This window comes from Serinus canaria, chromosome 2 (assembly GCF_022539315.1).
Source record: "Serinus canaria isolate serCan28SL12 chromosome 2, serCan2020, whole genome shotgun sequence".
Lineage (NCBI taxonomy): Eukaryota > Metazoa > Chordata > Aves > Passeriformes > Fringillidae > Serinus > Serinus canaria.
In genome coordinates, this window is record NC_066315.1 from 53,233,337 (window position 1) to 53,252,190 (window position 18,854).

Below are 18,854 nucleotides of genomic sequence, written 5' to 3' on the forward strand. Positions count from 1 at the left end.
CCTTTATTTAGGCTGTATAATAAACTGTACACTGGGAAGCACATGCTTCCACACCAGACAGCTTCCTCTTTCTCCAGCCCACTGCTTCTTCAATCTCTTGCTAATCCATCTATTGATTAAAAGCTGTTCGTTATTTCAGCCTTTCTTGCCTTAGCTGAAATCTTTTTTCAAGAAAAAAAAATTCTAACACTTTATTAGTTCTCGAACTAAAGTCAGTAGTGATATATGTGTTAATAATTAACTGAAATGTATTTTACAGCTTGCTCTTGCCCGGGCACATTTGATAGTGGGCCATCAGCTGAAAATTTTGGCAGGGTCAGCCTTCAAGGGTGGTAGTGTCTTAGGTTGCAAGACTCCAGACTTCTTTCCTAAGTTTTATTTATGCCTTAGTACTTTCTCAGTTCTCCCAGATTTTGTGTTGTCAGGATTTCTGCCTGTCTTTAGGCTGCCAGACCACCCTTGGAAACACAGCAGCAGTAGCACAGAACACTCAGCACTGATATTCAGAGTCATTTGATGTCCCCAAACATCTTTATGCTCTTCTCTATGAAGAGTCATTGAGTGTCTCCAAAACACTGTCTCCTAGGTCATGCAACACAGAAATTAGGAAGGGGAAGGGAGTGTAGGGTCAGCCACACACCAGGACAGAGCTCTGAAATCCATCCTTTTCAAACTTCTGTACATTGGAGCCTTTTTGAAGTGATGCCTGACTTTGAATTGTTATGTTGAGACAATATAAGCCGATCCCTCTGAGGTGATACCCCATGTAGAATGTGTCTTTCTCAATATGCCAGATGTAAGAAAGTGTAACTTTTCAACTCAGATTCTACAGACACCTGTGTGTATAATTGCCTTATTCAGACTTCACTGTTGGACAAAGCGATGGCCATGACATTTCCTTAGGGACCCTCTAGCAAATTGAACTAGAGACGTAAGCATTCATCTGAAAAAGTCATCTCACAGCTTCTGATTGGTTGGCATCCAACAGAGACAAAAATAAGTATCGAAATGAGTGGCTCTCCAGAAGGACTTGTGCAGGCTGCCTCTGAGTACGCACTGTCATACAGTGTGCAGGAACCTGTACACAGTTACTCCTTACTTACAGCATTTGACCCGGGCCTGAGAGCACATGTGATTAATGGTGCCAGCTGGAAGACACTCATAAACTCACCCAAAGTTCAATGTATGGAAAAAATAGCCAGCTGATGATGTTTTGCTGCAATGGAGATGGCAAGTTTCCTGCTTGAATACTATGATGACAGGGAAGCGGTGAACAAAGAAGTTGTGGTTGTGAGAATGTGCTAGTAGTTTTTTAATAGGTAACACACAAAAGGACAGTAGGAGGTGTATTTCCTTCAGAAATGTTACTGGGAAAGGTCTGCCATTCAAAGGGAAAGGGGGCAGTTCTCCCCCTTATCTGTTTTGATTTTCCCCTGAGGAGTAAGTTGCTAGCTTGCTTACAAAGCAAGAGCAAGAGATCTCTAATCCTCCTAAACTCAGAGAAGAGCTGTGCCTTCCTCCAACTGCATACAGTGTCCAGCTGTGGTAAAGGTGCAATGGGCTTGGAAAAGGAGGCTCAAAGCACCAGGACAAGATGGTCATGGTGAAGGAAATACCCAAGGAACCTGCAAGAGGAGAGATCAGTACCGGAGCTGGAGAGTACCTCCACTCCAGTTTAGGATTTGTCATGAGACCTTTACAGGTAGATATCCCAGGGTAGATATCCAAGCAAGCTGAGGAAATGAAGGACCAGACCTCTTCTTTGAAATGCCAAAGGTTACCGCATGGGCAAGGGAGGCTAAGCCTAGACACACAGCTCATGTTTCCACTCACCAGTTTGGCAGAGGAAAGACCTTACAGAATCACAGAACCACAGAATTATTTGAGTTGAAAAGGACTCTCAAAGATTATTCCATGGGGAGGGACACCTTCCACAAGATCAGGTTACTCAAAGCCTCATCCAACCCAGCACTGAACACTTCCAGAGACAGGGCATCCGCAACTTCCTGGGCAACCTGGTTCCAGTGTCTCACCAAACTCATCGCAAAAAATTTCTCCCATGTCCAGTGTAAATCGACTCTCCTTCGGTTTCAAATCATTGCCCATTGGTCTGTCGCTACAGGCAAAAAATCCTTCCTTATCTTTCTTACAACCCCCCCTTTAGGTAGATGGCTGCTTTAAAGTGTCCTCAGAACCTTCTCTTCTCCGGGCTGAAGAGCTCCAACTCTTTTCGTGTTCATAGGAGATTCTCCAGCCCTCTGGGCATCTTTGTTGCCTCCTCTGGATTCACTCCGGGGAAGGGGTGTCGTGGTCACGGGCGACCCGCTGACCGCGCAGCACCAAGGAGGAGCCCGGTACTGTCCCCTCGGCCGGGGGCAGGTGCGGGGGCGGTGACGGGGGCAGGGGGAGATGCGGGGCGGGGAGGGATGCGGGAGCAAACTCAGGGTCACTCCTCCGCCACCACCGCCCCCGCCCGGCCGGGCAGCGCCGCGGGGCGGGGCCGGGGCGGGCCGCTCCTCTGCCCGCCCTCAGTGGCAGCGGCGGCGGTGCCGGTGCCCGGCCTCTTTGTGCCGCCTGCCCCAGGACCCGGTGGTCTCCGCCTCGCCTCGCCCCGACCCTGCTTCGCTCGGTTCCGGCCGCCGACGCTGTCGCTGAGGGGATCGGCGGGTCAGCCCGCCCTCGCCCTGCTGCGGGGCTTCCCCGCCTCCCTCCCCGCCCCGCCGCCGCTCTACCCCGCCTCGTCCCTCTGCCCCCGGTGCGGGCTACTCGCGGCCGCCTCCGCCGGCTGCTGAGAGCCCGCCGTGCGCGCTGCCGCCCGGAGCTCCCCGCCGTCGGGGATGGCGCGGCTGGCAGCGCCCGTGCGCGCCTGAGGCGGAGGGGCGAGCCCGCCGCCGCCGCGGAAGGAGGAGGAACAGGAGGAGGAGAGATGAAGCGCTTCCACCCTGGGGTCGCGCTGCTGCTCTCGCTGCTGTGGGAGGTGAGGTGGGCCGTGGGGGGAGCGCTGCCGTGCCCAGCGGCGCCTGCGGCAACCCCGAGTTCTACCGCGGGGTTCCGCCCTCGGTCGCGACCTGGAGCTGCGCGGCTGGCGAGGGGAGCTGAAGCCCGGCCGGGGGGCGTGCGCGGGAGGTGGTTTATTTTGGGGTTAATGTCTTTGCCGAACGGGCTCGGCTCCACAGACAGTGCGCGGTCAGGAGTGCGGGGGAGCTGCGGGGCCGGGCTGGGCGAGACCCGGCGCGGCTGCGGCTGAGGTGGTCACGGGCGTTCGCGGCGGCCGGGCTCGCCGGGTGTCCGGGGTCTCACTGCTGGAGCAGAGAAGGATTATCCGCGATGTGATGGAGCAGAGTGACGCGGGACCTGTACGTAGGGGCATAAGCTGCTGGAAGCTGCCCATTCCCAGCAGACTGGCAGACTGTTCAGGGGACGCAAAGCCTGCGCCTGTCAGTAAGGGTTAGACGGAAGGCGCATCTCTTATTTTCATTATTCTCTTATATTCATTTAGTGGGCAAAGTGTCCATTGCGAGGTAGGTAGAGGTGCGGCGGCATCAGCTCACGAGGAGCCGTGGTGGCACCGTGCGGCGTGGTTAAACTTCTGGGAAAGCCTGGATAGCGCAGCTTTCGTACTTAGAACAACCAAACAAGCAGTGAATTAGGAGCTTTCATTAATTGGAGGGGGGATTTGTGCCACGCAGTTCTAGAACCGTGGAATAGTTTGGATTGGAAGGCTCCTTACAGATCGCCTAGTTTAAACCTCCCTCCGGTGGGCTGGGATGACACTGGATCAGGCGGTTGGGAAAGCAGCTCTTTTATTTCAGCGAGCGGATGGGCAGATGTTTTCTGGGGGCGAGCTGTCTCTTGGTCTGTGGTTTAACCTTGGGGCTGGGGACGGTCAGGGGGGCAGCAGTGGCCCCCCGGGACAGAGCCGTGCGGGCGCCCTGCCATGTGCCGCTCCCGGTGGCAGGTTTGGCAGCGTGCTGGAGTCATCGCTGGCACTCGTGCGGTGGCAGCGTGCCGGGGTGACTTCGGAAACACTTGTGGGCTTGTCTTAGGCACATCTCTACCTTCATAAAGCCCAGGGGCAATGTAGCTGAAAGTGTCAGAGTGGTGAAAGAGCTGTGCTGCCTCTGTGATAGAGCAGTTTACACAGGAAATGAATTATTATTTTTTTTTAAACGGCATGCCTCCACCCCATACATGGAAACCGGAGTGCTGGCTGTGTAGTTACTGCCTTTGGTAATGGAATAATTCATGAAAATTATGTTTACTACATGTTTATGCCACCTACGTAGATGAATGGTTTCTGGTGTGTTGCCCACTGTGCCATCCAGCATCATCCCATTAAAACACTCAGATCAAAATCATTGCTCAATGTAAATAAGTGTAATTCTTTACAGGTTAATTGATTTGCATCTCTCTTCCCTGGCTGTAACCCTGGCCTTGTTTCTAGCCCTCAACTGCTCTTGACTCCACAGTAGCTCTTCAGCAGAAATAGCAAAATGTCGATTAAATGAAACAAACACCACCATTTCCCTGAGGGATTGTGTTCATCTGAGACGCTGAAAGGTTTCGCCCCTCCAGGATCTCTTTGATTAGATGTGTCTGCTCTCTTAACGTGTATTCTGCTGAAAAAGATCATTCGTGCCTGAAAAAAGTAATTTGCATAAATCCTCGTTGCATCTAGCCAGTGTTGCTGTTATTTAAGCTTTTGTACTGGTTTTAATTGTGGGGATTCCCCCCCTCCCTTTTTTTCCTTTAATCTTGAATGCTTGTTTTGCCATCTGGTTTTGTGGATTTTTTTTTTTTCTTTCTTGGAAGTTCTTAGGTTGCCTATTAAAATGAGATGGCTGTGTAAATAAGGCTGTATTCTACATGCCCAGAAACAGAGTGCTGGGGGTTTAAATAACTTAATCGGAGACATCTGGTTATTTTGAAGGCTTTTGGTGCATGAAACTTTTGTTGTCTTCTGCACAAAGTAATCTGTTTGCAACTTCCACATGACCTTAGTTATTACTGAACAGAGCACGAGCTGAGAAATGTGGTTTTCATTCATCATTTTGCAAAAGGCTCTGACTATTACCCAGGTACTGTGGGGAGGAACCCATTTAGTTTGTCAGAGCACTATGCAGTAGTTTATTGGTTCTAGCTAGGTTTCCCTTGGGTAGATTACCCAAAATACTTGCTGTAAAATGTTTATGTATTGCAAAACCACTATTTCTGGTTATATTGATGAAAGGAATGAACTCCTTCACAGTTAAGTATACATCAGGTTCATGGTGGGTGTGAGTTTGGATGTGGGGAGTGTGTGTGTTGGTGGCTTTCAGGCTGAAGCCTAGTCAGTAGCTGGCTGTGGCAGTCTCCCACAAGTGAGGGTTTGCTGCTCCTGATGTAAAGGCAGAAGATACAGAAGAGGGGCTTGAGGGGCAGGGGAAGGTGCTTCCATGTGCTGGTGGGTGGTTTCATGAAGGTGACTGAAGGCATCACCATTGAAGCAGGATTTGCACATAAGAAATTGCTGGCTCTTGGTGCTGAAATGCCTTTTCTTCTAGACAAGCTTGAGATGTGCTAATTACAGAAACACACTCAGAGCACTGTGCTGGTGAGAGAGGGGAATTAATTTTTAGTTTTCTTGTGTGACGAGGGTTTTTTCACTGCAACCACAAAGACCGTGGTGGAAGAAAAATCTCCAACCCCAGGACCCAGAAAGCTTTGCTCTGAGAAGACTTATTAGGGGAGAAAAGCTAAAGATGTCATGTGTTTTGCTCATGACTTAATTGCAGTTGAACAGTTTAGCAAGTAAGGTAAAATGAGGTGGACAATTTGACAGGTAATTTTGGTACTCGTAGGAAGAAATAAAGACTGTTGAATCTGTATCTGTCTTTTTCAAATTAATTTGGCTACTTGGAGATAGCAATGTGTTACTAACTGCAGTTGCTTGAAATGCCCTTTTTCACCAGGAGCCTGGATGACTGGTATACCCACAGTACTGAGGTGTATGATTTCTGCACTCACAAATAACCAGTAGTCTTGCTTGCCAGCTTGGCTTGTGGTTCTGTCAACAGGACTGTGTTTTGTCTCAGTTGGCTCTCAGTCTTATAGCAAGGTTTGAAAACATCCTCGAAGTGATGACTGTTAGGGGCGTATATCTCAAGATTTTCTGCTTTTCTTTTATCAGTGATCCCAAGGGCTTTGGATGTCTGAGCTTAAATGTGACTTTAATGAATAGCGATGTCTTTGGAATGGGGAAAAAATAAAACTTAACAGGCAGTCCGTCCCCCCCACCCCCTGATGAAGCAAGCTTATTTTCAGCCTGAATGAGGGCACCAGTGTCTCTGTGGGGCTTACTTCTCAGCCCGAGTGCTTGCTTTCTCTCTCACAAGCTGTACAAGTGCTGGATGGAGGAGGGCTCAGTAGCTGAAGCTCAGCTCAAGGATTGGGAAGCTGAACAGAGCTGTTTGAGGCTGGTGGAGGACCCTGTCTGTGCTGCAGTGGTAATAATGGTGTTTTATTGTTGGTGCTGCAGAGAAGCTTGTTGGGTAGCCTCAACTTTCAAAATAATTTTAGATGCCTAAATCTCTGATTGGCCCCTATATTGTGTCCAGGAGACTCTAGTGATCAGTAGCGTCCTCTTGTTAATTTGTCAGATGAAAGATACTGCACAAGAGTCAAGTGCCTTTTTAAAAAAGACCAAGAAAATGGACATGTCATAGGAACAGCAAAATGTGTTATCTTGGAAGAAAATTCAAATACTCCTGACAGTCTGTCACACAAGATTTGTTTAAGTAAAAGCAAAGTTGGCTGGTACTCCTCAGTTTGTTAACTGCTGTGTTGAGCTTTTTGGTATTATTTTTGTAATTATAATAATAATAATTTTCTGGGTTTCAATAGGAGAGATTTTATCAAATCAGAGAAACCAAAAATTTCTGTCCTTCCTGAAGAGGTTTGTTTCTAGTTTTAGTTTGATTGTTTATGTTTTGTTTTTTGTTTGTTTGTTTTGATTTTTTAATCCTTGTAGGAACAAGAACATTAATATGAGGAAAGCCACTGGTCTTAAAGAAAAAACCTACACATTTTAATCATGGTAGGCACAGGTGGAGTTCAAGAATTTGTGAGGATTATGGGGGCCACTGCATCCTCCTCTCCCACCTGTTTCTGGTATTTTTTTCTATCCATTGGTGGTTAGGTTTTCCTTTATATGAAGAGTGCATGTACCCTTGAATGTACAGATGTGCATGCACACAGTGTTGTTGTCTCTGAGCTGTCCCTCTCTGGAATATGGATACTGCCCTGTTGATGTTTTAACTCGGGTTCTTTCAGTGGTGTCACTCATAATTTCTGAAAAGTCCCTTTGCCGGGATATCTTCTCCTAGGAAGCTGAGAAGCCTCAGAGAGAAATGAAAACAATAATTATCTGATTGCTTGTCCTGTTTTTGCTGCTTTGGAATGTGGTTTGGAGGTTGTTTACCAACTGATTGTTGTTTGATTTGTTTCATGTGAATTATTTTAACTTAATGACCAATCACATCCAGCTGTGTTGGGACTCTGGAAGCAGTCACGAGTTTTCATTCATATTCTTGTTAAGCCTTCTGTAAGATTCTTTCTCTATTCTTTAGTATAGTTTTAGTATAGCATTTCTTTAATATAATACAATATCACAAAATAATACATTAGCCTTTTAAGAACATGGAGTCAGATTCATCAATTCCTCCTTCATACCAGGGACCCCAGCAAATACCACCTTGGGGCCTGGGGGGAATAAGGGGAAGAATCTATCCCAAAAATTCTGCTACAGAGTTGTTAGTGTAGATGTGGCCAGTAACCCTCTCTTCCTTTTTAGTTTTGGTTACATAACAGATTTAGTAGCTTAAATAATTTCTGGTGGGTTTTTTTCCTCACCCTCCTGTAGCTGGTTGCAAAGTAGCTTTTGCATGGCTGAGTGAAGGCAGGAAAGGGTTTTCTTAGGATTTATACTTGGGAGATCCAACTGGTGCTGGCAAGCCTTCCCTGCCTCTTGACAGCAGCGAGATGGGCTGTGATTTCCAGGCGGGAGGACTGAGCTCACACACTTTTCTCACTTTGCTCCTGCTGAGGAGGAGACAGATTTGTGCTGGTGGTGGGTAGGGAATGAGTGGCCGACTGCCATTTGCATCCTCTAAGAGGAGGTGCAAATGGGGTTTTTTGGGCTTGGTTGGTGTGGGGTTTTTTTGTTTAAATTGGAGGCAGCATCTGTAATAATCTTGACTTCCTATTTTTATTAAAGCCTCTGTTTGTATTTTCTTACAGCAGTCAAAAATATTTAGCACTTTCCGTTATACTTTCTTCATAAAAGGGAAGTTGTCTGACTCTTTTTCCTCTTGCTGCTTTCCACTCAGCTAATGCAGGTGGCTGGAAGGTTAAACTTGGCCAAAGCAAGCCCTTAGACTTCAGGTGCTCTTTTGAAATGAATTTAGCCAAAATCAGTTAAAAAAGGGGGGGTCAGTTGAAACTCTTTGGTTTAATGCAAATCCATTTTGATTTTTTTCTCCACTAAGAAGAGGCTTAGAAAAACTGCAGTGAGTATGCTCATATAGAAGCTTGCTCTGGTCATCAGTGTAGGCTGAGTTTACAGGCAGAAAGGGATTAATGCTTAAGCTTATGCTACAGAATTTAAAATAAAAAATATTTTTAATATTTAAAAATATATCTTGCTGGGGCAAGGTGGCTACAAATTTACTTCAAATTTGTTGTTATATATAAAGTAAAATCCAATACATAAAGCTAGCATATTTTACTTTTTGTGTCTAATTTTTGACAACATTGTGTTGCTTTGTATGCTCAGCAATGCAGCTGAGTTTGTTTTGCTAATGGTTTTGTTGAAATCCTGTTAGAGTTAGTTATGGCAAATATAAACACTCTTTGGACTAGCAAGAGGCAAAGCTTTTCTAAAAGCTTTTTTTTTTTGTTTGCTTGAATAGTGTTTTTTAGAAAATGATTCTTTGTTCAGTCTCAAGTCTGGGGACACAGCCTGGGATCTTGAGCATTAAATAGCAGCTTAAAGACAAAGGAAAGCTAAGGTCTTAAATAGTGGATATTATCACTTTTCTGATACCAGAACAGTAAGATAGGAGATGAAATGCCATGCCTGGTATTTCAGAAGGGCATGAGAGGAGAGTCTGGGTTTTTTTTTTTGAATGCCTTTTTCCTTTTTTTCCTTTTTGAGAAAAATATATCTTGACAGGTTTCTCACATATTAAATGGAAGAGTTATCACTGCTGAGTTAAAAATGTCTTTCTTCAGAAGTGTGTCTTCAACTTCATGCTAAATAGGTGTTAGCTACACCTGTGTTTTAAATAGCTTAACTAAAAATCTCTTCCTTCTTTCTCTATGACTCAGCTTTCAGTCTGGTAAATTTTTTAAAGGAAAGGACCTAGCAAGAAGTGGTTTCTTATCTGTATCTCGTTCAGTGAAGGTGTGGGTTGTTGCTGGCAAGGGTGATCTCTAATCCCTGCTTTTGCCAGCTCCTGCAGCTCTAGTGACCCTGGGACCACTAAAGGATCATATCAACCCACTGATGCTGTGAATGACTAAGCCACAAAAAAGGGTCTGGGGGAGAAAAGTGGGAGGGAATCATTTTCCATTGGCTCAGCAGAGGTTTGTGCCTCGGTATAGCATCATGAAACTTGTTGCAAGGGAGGAGAGAGAATGTATGGCTTGGAGCAGAACTGCTTAATTTGGTAGCACACTTCTTGTTTCAATACATTAGGTATCTCCTAATGGGAATCATAAAATCCTTTTGGTTGGAAAAGACTGTTAAGGTTATTGAGTCCAATTGTAAACTTAGCACAGCCCCTTACCTGGTAAACTGTGTCCCTAGATGATGCTGCATTTGTACTGGAGTGGAAGGCAGTCATGGAAACCTTTTCTGTGCTCTGCTAGAAGGGGAAATTAGCAGGGTGTGATTTTTTTTTCTTTTTATCTTTGCCTGAAAGATGCCATTAGATACTATTCTGGAAAAATTAGTCATATGATTTTCCCAGATCACCTGCCACGTGTCTCTCAGAGCAGAAGTGCTCAACCAGGAGCTGATGGCCTCCCCACTCATTTCCCTGTGGGGCTGGAGAAGGTCATGGATGGAGACTACTTCTGGCGAAGGTCCAGCATCAGTTGCAACGTGGCGGGGACTGTTGTCCTCAAGTCCAGCCAAGGGTTACTACAAGCACAGCACTCCTCTCCTGCACCCTTCACTCTCTCTCATATGGAGGTCTAAAACAAACCCCAAACCTTGGCCTTTCAGTGAAAGTGACTATGATGTGATCTGAGCCTTAGTTTCAAAGTTCCGAGGAACTTTCCAGAGGAGTTGAAAGTGGCCATTTGTGAAGGGTGATGAAGCAGGGTGATGGGAGTGTACCTATACTCCAGTCCTGGCTGCACACAAGCCCTCTGTAAGCAGCTCACTGTTTCCAGCTGGATTAGGAAAGATACTGTGCCAGCTGGCTTGGTCTCCTACCTCTGACATTGATAGGCATCAGGCAACTAAATAGCTGGCAATAATTTTGAGGATGGATCCTTCCTTCCAAGGTCTTATGCTGCTGGAATAAGATGTGAGGGCTGTGGACTCCAGGAATGTAGCCAATACCTCTAAAGATTTGTCCTTCTAAGGTAATTACATTTTATGTTTTCTTATGCCTTTCTAGTTATATGCATTCCAGCCTGTTTGGATCTTCCCTGGGAGTATGAAGAAGTGAAGAACCCTGAAATAAAATTAGTATGAGAGGAAGGTGAGCATGTGGGAAGGTGGCAGGGATCTCACTGACAGCAGACTGAAGGTGATGGGTAGCACGTGTTATACTTGATGTGAGAAGAGCATTTTGTTGTGCATGTTCATCTTTTTGGGCATCAGTCGGTGGCACTAACACCCAAGGGAGCATGATGGTTTTGTAGACCCGCTCTGCTTAGCTTGGTCTTGCCAGCAGTATAGTTAGAGTGACAAGCTTGTGCTGCTATAGGGTTAAGAGCAGGAAGTGTGCCTGTGATCCAGACGGTTTGGTTGTCAATAAATTAGGAGCTCTGTCAGGGGACATATACTAGCAAAGAAAAATAAAATCAATGAGTGTAGTAGCAAAGATGGGCTTCTTTTGAATGGCTGCAAACTTGGGGTGTTTTGGCTGGCACAGTTGTCTTGCTGCATGCATGTCTGATGGCTCTAGGTAGATGAACAAAATTCTTCTGTGTGTCCTGGTTGGAGTCAGTTTTTCTCCCTTTCTGGACAGGAGATGCTCTTTGTCTGGCTAGAAAAGGCCAGGTGTTTATACCTTGCTGGTTTTGGCACAGTCCCTTTAGCATCAACACAGGAGATTGATATCCAACTGTGCAATACTGTTTAGACATGGTGACATGACAACAGACAGTGTAAGGGTCTGCGCCTGGGGAATTGCTCAGGTGCTGCTCAGTGTTTTGTTTCTCCCAATTCTGTTTAATCTCTTCACTGAAGTGGATAGAAGACCTGCTAACTTAGTGAATTCTTTTCTGATTTCCTCATTATATCTGTAGATGTAAATTATATCTGTAAATGCGGTGTTTCTCAGTCTGGTTGGTGGGTGACTGTAAGTGCTTCAGCTTTTGATGCAAAAACCAGGCAAGGATGAGTCAAGCAAGTGTCTTCTTTCATTTCTGCTCCTTGGGGGGAAAAAAACATTGCTCATCACTACAGATAATTCTCTCAATACTGGTGTAAGTGAGATCAAGGAATTCGCTGCTGGCTCTCTTACAGTGTGAGTTCCCTGCTCAGGGCCTTATTTCCCTGCTGCAGTTGGAGCCAGGGGTTTAACCTATTACAGGAAGGGTAATGGGTATAAAAGTCCACCTTCAGTTGTTCAGGTGACATTAAGTTTGGCAGAATCTCAGTCCAAAAGAGAGGGCACATGATCTCTGAACACGCTGCTTTCAAATGGTCAGACAATTGTTTAATGTAAAGAAAATAAAGGAGGGTGAGGATGGGTGTGTAAGAAGTTTTAAATCTACTTTTTCAAGGTCTGCTTTTCTTTTTCAGGCTGACATAAGATGCTCCTATCTTGAGTGCTGTCTTGCTTATCCAAACATTTGTCAGTAGAGATAACCATGATTTTCAATGTTTTGAGCAGCAGTGGGGCAGAGGATGCCCACTGATCCTGAACCATCAGGCAGCGTTGCCATGATGGGCTGCACCGTCTGCGCTGGGGTTTTGCATCAGGGACCCCAGTTCTGCTCTGATCTGCTTCTTGACTAAAGCAATTCACATCTCTTGGCTGTGATACAGAAATACTAATAGCATATGGGATTAGGTTTAAACTCTTCAGAACTGGGTCATCCTGTAGTTTGAGATAGCGTAAGATAACGTTAGGCTGCTTCATTTTTTTTCTGGAGCTGAAACGATAGCGGTCTCTGTTCCTAAACTTGTGTGCATGCATCCCTGCATAAAGTATGTTACAGTGCTACTCTAAGGCTGCATATGTTTGCCTGCATATTTCTTTGGATGACCTGTATTTCTAGGGAGCAGGGGAGGCATAAGTGCCTAATAATAGCCAGATACTACAAGTTGCATAATGTTGAGGAAAACCTAAGGCAGTTTGGGGCTTTCACATAATTGCCAGCACCATGCCACCAGCTGAACTTAGTGCTGAAATTGCATGGAGATAAAAAAGTGTTTCAGAATCTGCAGGTGATCTGTAGATCTTGGAGCTTCTGTTTTCTGAAATCCAGGTCTTAGATTTGTTTGTTCACGTGCTGTGGGTAATACTTCTGATGCTGACTCCTTAAAGCCCAGGGTGACTATTGGCAAGTTGGGTCCCACTATACCTTGTATGTGGCAATCATTTGAACAGGTATCTTCAGTGTTCCTAGAAGGCATTGGATAGGATCCTGAAAGTGTAGGGGACACGTTTGAATATGCCCAAAGCCTGGCTGGTGAAACTTCCTGGCATGGCTATGCTGACCCACACTGCCAGCCCTGTGTGCATGTATGCCTGTCACAAGGCATCCTGTGGGAACACAGGTTGCAGCTTCACCGTGTTTTCCTTGTGGACAAAAACCATGGGGCACAGCTGTGGCACAAAGCCAGGGGGATTTGGATTAAGCTTGTTTTAATTCTGTAATAATCTTGACTTCCTATTTTTATTAAAGCCCTAATCCTGGGCTCTGTCCAAAGGCCATTAAAAGTCAATGGAGACACCCCACTTGCTTCCTGTGAGTGCTGGGACAGGCTGCATGGAGGGTGCTGGGTGCCTTTGGTTTTGCTGTCTCAACCAGCTTGAGGTGCAGGTGACCTTTGCTCTGTGCAGCTTCTGGAGCCTTGGGAGCAGGGATGGTGGTGTCTTCCCCGGGCTGAAGGCACACACACTGAGAAGTTTGGTTGCCTTGAAGCAGCCCTTGCTGTCACTCCTCTGTGCACCTGCGCTGTGCAGCACCGTGTCCACCCACGGAGCTGCCGGTGTAGCTCTCCTTGGGGAAGCAGCTACTTCAGCCAGCCACGGTCACTGTCCATGTTGCATAAGGAGAAAAGCATCGTGGTGATTATATAAAAGAGATTATGTAACTGGGTAATTTGGTAATCGCCTCTCTGGTGAACGCTAAGAATAGCTTGTGAGTATGCATTTATTTCTGTGATAGCCATCCACAGCGATGAAGCGCTGGAAAAAGCGGGTGCTGGGCAGTGGCACAGAGTGAAATTCTTGGGCTTGCCGTGTGTGTGTTTGCAGAGACTTTGCAGCTCTGTTGCTCCTGTGCTGCTGTGCTGAGACACATCAGCTGCAGGTCCCCCTGCCCCACACTGTGGTGTGACCTGCTCCACAGGTGCAGTGAAGGTATCCAACTGCTTTTGGTAAGCCTGTGCCACCTGCCTGTGGCATCCCTACGAGGCTGTGCAATGCATAGGCAGAACAGATGATGGAGGAAAGAGCACATGTTGCTTCTCCATGAATTGGGGCCATTTTTGCTTTCTTTTGCTTCCCAGAGCTGTCTGGTTTTCATGCTGAAGTTGTCGGTACTTCTTCCCCCCACCTCACCCCAAGAAGTATCTAGACAGGTGCTGGACAATTTCCAGGATCCTGGTGAGGAGCAGGAAGGCTCATTGCCTGCTTTGAGACAGCTGAGATGACCATGTGTGCTTCAGCCCCACTCTTACTTGCATCTCTGTTCATGGGTTTATTCCTTTCTTGCAGAAGGGAAGGTGACTCATAAAAAAAAAAAATCAGATGCTGCCAAAGCCAGTGAGAGCTCTCTGATGCAAATTGAAGTCAAGGGAGGAACTGTGAAGGAGATGGGTGCTGTTCCTTGTAGTCTCTTAGTCATGAGAAGGCTGTGCAGGGGTGAGCTCGGGATAGCTTGGGAGAAGGCAGGAAGCTGGATGAAAGGCTGTGGCAGGGGAGGAAGCCTGCAAAAGAAACTCTCTGAGCACCAGTGGTTCATTTGGGAACATTGGTCCTGGCTCTGAAAATGTTCCTGCAGTTTTCAGATCAGCTTCTGGAGTCTGGGTGGCTGCTGGCTTTTTGTTGTGGGTTTGGGGTTATTTTTAAGTTTTCTTTTGTGTGATTTCAGTTTGCCTTCCCATTCACTGTCCTGAAGGTACAGTTTGCCACCTTTTCTCATTGCTGCAGCTACATCTTCTCTACCTTGAATTGCTTTTTCAGCTCCTCATCTCTTGCTGCCTGAAGCTCAAGCTCTTTAACCTTATCTTCAAGCTGCCACATAATCTTCTCTCCACCTACGGCTCTGACCTGGTTTCCTGCTCCTCCTCCCAGCCTTGCTCTGGACTGCTGTTCCACCTTTCTTGGCTTAGGATGGCTTTCTTCTCTCTTTTCTGCGTTTTTGATTTCATGATTTGCAATAGTTTCCAGTTCCCTGGCTGCTGCATTCCTGTTCTCTTTTTAAAATGTTTTTTTTTTTTTCCTGTGCTTTCCTTTTTTCTTTCTTTTCTAGGCTTTCTTCAGTTCCATCTATGATTCAGCCCTGGCACAGCCACTTCCCACGTGGGTTTTGCCTCTCCTGTCATTTCTTTACTTTTCCCTACTTGCAGAAGGAAAGGCTGTGCCATCTGCCCTTAAAAGTGCCTTATAAATCCATTTCCCACGTACTGCAGTTAGGTGTTGGATGCAGATTAAAAAAATAATTTAAAATCCTTTTCCCTTGAAAGAAATACAAATTTCCATCCTCCCTTTTGCCTGAATATCTGTGTCCTAGCATTGTTTTTTCTCATTTTGGTCTGTTAGGCTAGAGATCTGAGGGTTCCGTTTGCAGCTTCACCCCAGAATTCCCTTTGCAGAGTGGGTGATTCCTTGTTGCAGTTGGCTGTCTTGCACAGACCCCTTCTCCTTGGTATTTATGCTTTCTCCTTTAGTAGAGTATCAACCCTGGAATATGCTGCTGTTGTTGTCAAGGCAAAAGAGTGTTAAGGGAATGTTAATAAACATGGTTGTTGCTTAATGTAGATGGAAGGTAGGCAGAGGAGACTGCATGCGCAGCACCCTGTGAGCTGTAGAGGACAAGGGCAGGCACAGACCATGGATTGTATGAAATTATTTTGATGCCATTTAAATTCTCAGATGCTTAATGGACTTAATTTTTCAGTCTCAAATCACACAGCTGGAAAACGATGGGACTGAAGAGGAGAGTTTTTGTGCAAAAGCCTGTAAGGATGTGTTAGAGCTGTTAGGGGAGCTTCTGTAATGTGAAAACTGTTTGATTTGTAACTGTACTGATACATTAAGAATAATGCTATCTGGACTGATAGGCAAGTGTGAAGTAGTGAAAAGATAAGGAAGCCAAAATTCATGTACTATATTAACTTTCACTGGTTTTAGAAACTGAAATGGTATCTCATTTGCATCAATTTTAATGGAAGGTGTGTATGTAAACTCCTGCCTAGGATCAAAGAAAACCATTAATTCTTAGTTTCATGTGGATAAGATGGTTCAAGGTGTGTAAGTATTGTATAAAAAGGTATGAAGGCGGTTTTTACATTTGGTACAGAAACACCATACAAGATTTTGCTTTACTTTTGTCTGCTTTGCCAGTGTCACATGCAGCATGTATAATCTGATTGACTTTAGTAGTAATGTTTCCTTCTTGTTCTGAAACCTCCAGGTGCAGGCTTTTGCCATGTGGCTTGTTAGCGTGTGACAGAAACGCTGGGGTTCATCTGGAGCATACCAGTTGTGTTGGGTGTCAAGGCAGAACTCTCACTGGTAGGAAGGAGCACAGCGGGCTCCATGTGTTTTGGAGTTTGAACTCCAATCCTAATTGGTCATCTGATCCTTTTGAAGAAAATGGACTGTGAAGATATTAAATTTCTTGTGGAGGTTCAAGTTCAGTTAAATAGATTCAGTTAAAGATAGTTCCAGAAGCAAGTCCAATGGAGGGAAAAAAATGAGCAGTGTCTGCAAAAATCCCACTGTCAGGAAATGCCCGATGGAGACAAATTTGATAACTTTTAAGAAGTTCCCCTTTGAAATGTTCCTGCAGCAAGCTTTTAAAAAAGATCTAGAGAGGCTTGAAAGCAGGAACCCTTTGTAAAAGGTCTTTTCTTCAAGCAAGAACATTTAGACATGACATGGAGCAAGGTTATGAAGGGACAATTAGTTCTGGGTTTCCTGATACTGCCTAGAGAAAGCTTGGCAGCCTTTTTCGCTGCGGTAGGGCTGCACTTAGGGAAATACTTGTAATCTCAGTGTCAGAATTTGCAAGTGTTACTCTAGCCCTGCTGGTGACTCCCTGGATGTCTCTCTGAAGGTGACTGCCTCCTCGTGTGCAAGGGTTATAAACACCCAGATCTTGAGGAAGGACTGAGGTCTGACTCTGAAGCCATCTGCAGGAACAAATTACTCTTCCAAGGGAATTGATCTCATGTCTATGCCAGATGTGTCCCGACCTGACTCTCCCTCAGCCTGACAGGTGTTTTTGCAGCCATTTGATGGCAGGGGTGTGCCACCTTTGTGCCTGTGGCACTGGTGTGATGGTGACAGCTGGCAGGGCTGTCACCATCCTTCTGCTGGGCTGGGTGCAGCTCCTGCCTGCCCGCTCTGCCTGCACCTGCAGGGACAGAGGTGCTCACACTGGGATGCTTGTTCCTAGAACATGGGCGGAAGGTGGCAAAACTGTATCATATGCCTGACTTTAATACCTGGCTCTTCAACTGCTGAAAAAAATCACTGTTATTTTCTCTTTCAGTGCTTTATATTGTTCTGGAGGAGAAATTCTTTTTTAATGATGTCCTAGACAGATATATGTTCTGTGTTCATGGTAACAGCTTCTCCAACTATCCATCTTCCAAATTAGATTAAATCTATTTGTACATTTTTGGTATTTCTTCATGCTTTATTCAAACACAAGTAATTAAATAAAGAATAATTCATGCTGGTATGCTTCAGAAGTCCTTGCCAGTATTAGATTTCTATGGAAAGACAGAATTTTGAAGTTGATTGTAATGGCAAAAAGTATGCTTGTCTGCTATCTCTCACATAAGGATTTCATAGTAGTTAAGCAGTATTAAATATGTCATAGCATGTTCCAGTCTCATTCAGTCCAGATGTGTAGCCTTGCACAGATGAGTAAGTGGGCAGAAAGTATTGAAATGTTGTGCAGGGTGTTTATAGCAGAATTAGAAACTTAAGATTTCTGATTCATGGTTTGTTCTGTATAACACAACTGCTTTGACTTTACTATAAACACTTTACAACAAACCTTTTTTCTTCATGAAGTTATAAACATGGGAATTTTTTTGGAAGTTCCAATCAAGGCACGGCATGTGAATGGTCTGGAGGAAAATTTCCTGGATTGGACTCTTCTCCGTGTGCAATTAACAAATTGTAGCCATTATGTTTATTCAGTGTGTCCTGTTAGTAGTGAATCTGAGATCAATAGATAGCTCCAGATTCTGACCCTTAGTCTTTTGTTTTATGCATTTGCACATTTACCACTCAACTGTACTTGTATTGGGATTGTCTTCCAGACTTAATGACTTTCTGATGATCTAATTAACCTCAGCCTGTTAGTGATGCCAGTATTTATTTGTGTAGAAAATTAATTAATGAAAGTGTCCACCTGCATCTCACCTTTTTGGATAGCTGACTAAATGTGTTTAACTTATTGCTGTCTTCATAGTGCTGCACTCTGAAATACCACAGAAACTAAGGCTTGTGGGGTTGTTTTCCCTTTTTTTTTTGTTCTTTTTAACCATTCATTGACTATGCAGTCCTAAGACACTTTAATATTTTACAAACTTGGGTCAATGCTGCTGAGGAGATTAGGTCAAAATAGAAATAACAGCACATCAAAACAGTATCCAACTTTCAAAGGCTGTTTTTGTTTAAGCACTTCCAAAAGCTTGGGAATTGAGAGTCCAGGTTTGCTATGCGTGATGAGAGTGGAACTTCTCAGGAGAGCTTGGCATTCGCCCAGGGTGTGGGAGGCCAGTTTTGTTTCCTTTCTGTCCTCTGGATGAGTCCTTGAGAGTTCCTACCCTAGATGGGGTATACTAGAATTGATGTCAATTGTTGACATTATCTCTCTTTTCCACTTATAAAGGAAATATGTGCTAAGCTAGGTGGAAAGCTTCACCATCGCTCAGTGGTTTAGATGCTCTTTGAAGAGAGAGGCCTGTGTTTGCAGCATTTATTCTGTTTATACCCCTTCAGAGACTGAACATAAAAACTGAAAGACAGAAAAGGGTGAGACATTAGGTCTATTGGTTGCAATAATGCAGCGTTGGTTGCAATAATGCAGGTTGCAATACTCCCCTTGTCTTGGGGAGTACTTATGTGGAGAATTTGAGGCATCTGCTTGTGTGTGTTGGAGAAAGAGATAATTCTGTCCTTGCTGCTTTTTTACACAGTCTCCCAAAAATGTTGCTA

The 18,854-nt window shown here is 45.1% G+C and overlaps 1 protein-coding gene across 2 annotated transcripts in view; it reads left to right on the forward strand.

Moving 5' to 3' along the window:
- The first annotated feature begins 2,534 nt into the window (after positions 1–2,534).
- The window catches only part of VOPP1 (VOPP1 WW domain binding protein), a 62,138-nt gene continuing 45,818 nt past the window's right edge, over positions 2,535–18,854 (forward strand). The window contains exon 1 of one of the 2 annotated variants that reach the window (XM_030237308.2): positions 2,535–2,977. In XM_030237308.2, the coding sequence (XP_030093168.1) occupies positions 2,927–2,977 (51 nt within the window). In that variant the 5' untranslated portion in view covers positions 2,535–2,926. Of the gene's footprint in view, positions 2,978–3,166; positions 3,357–18,854 lie in introns of those variants that run through there. The other variant, XM_050971474.1, reaches the window with a different exon arrangement.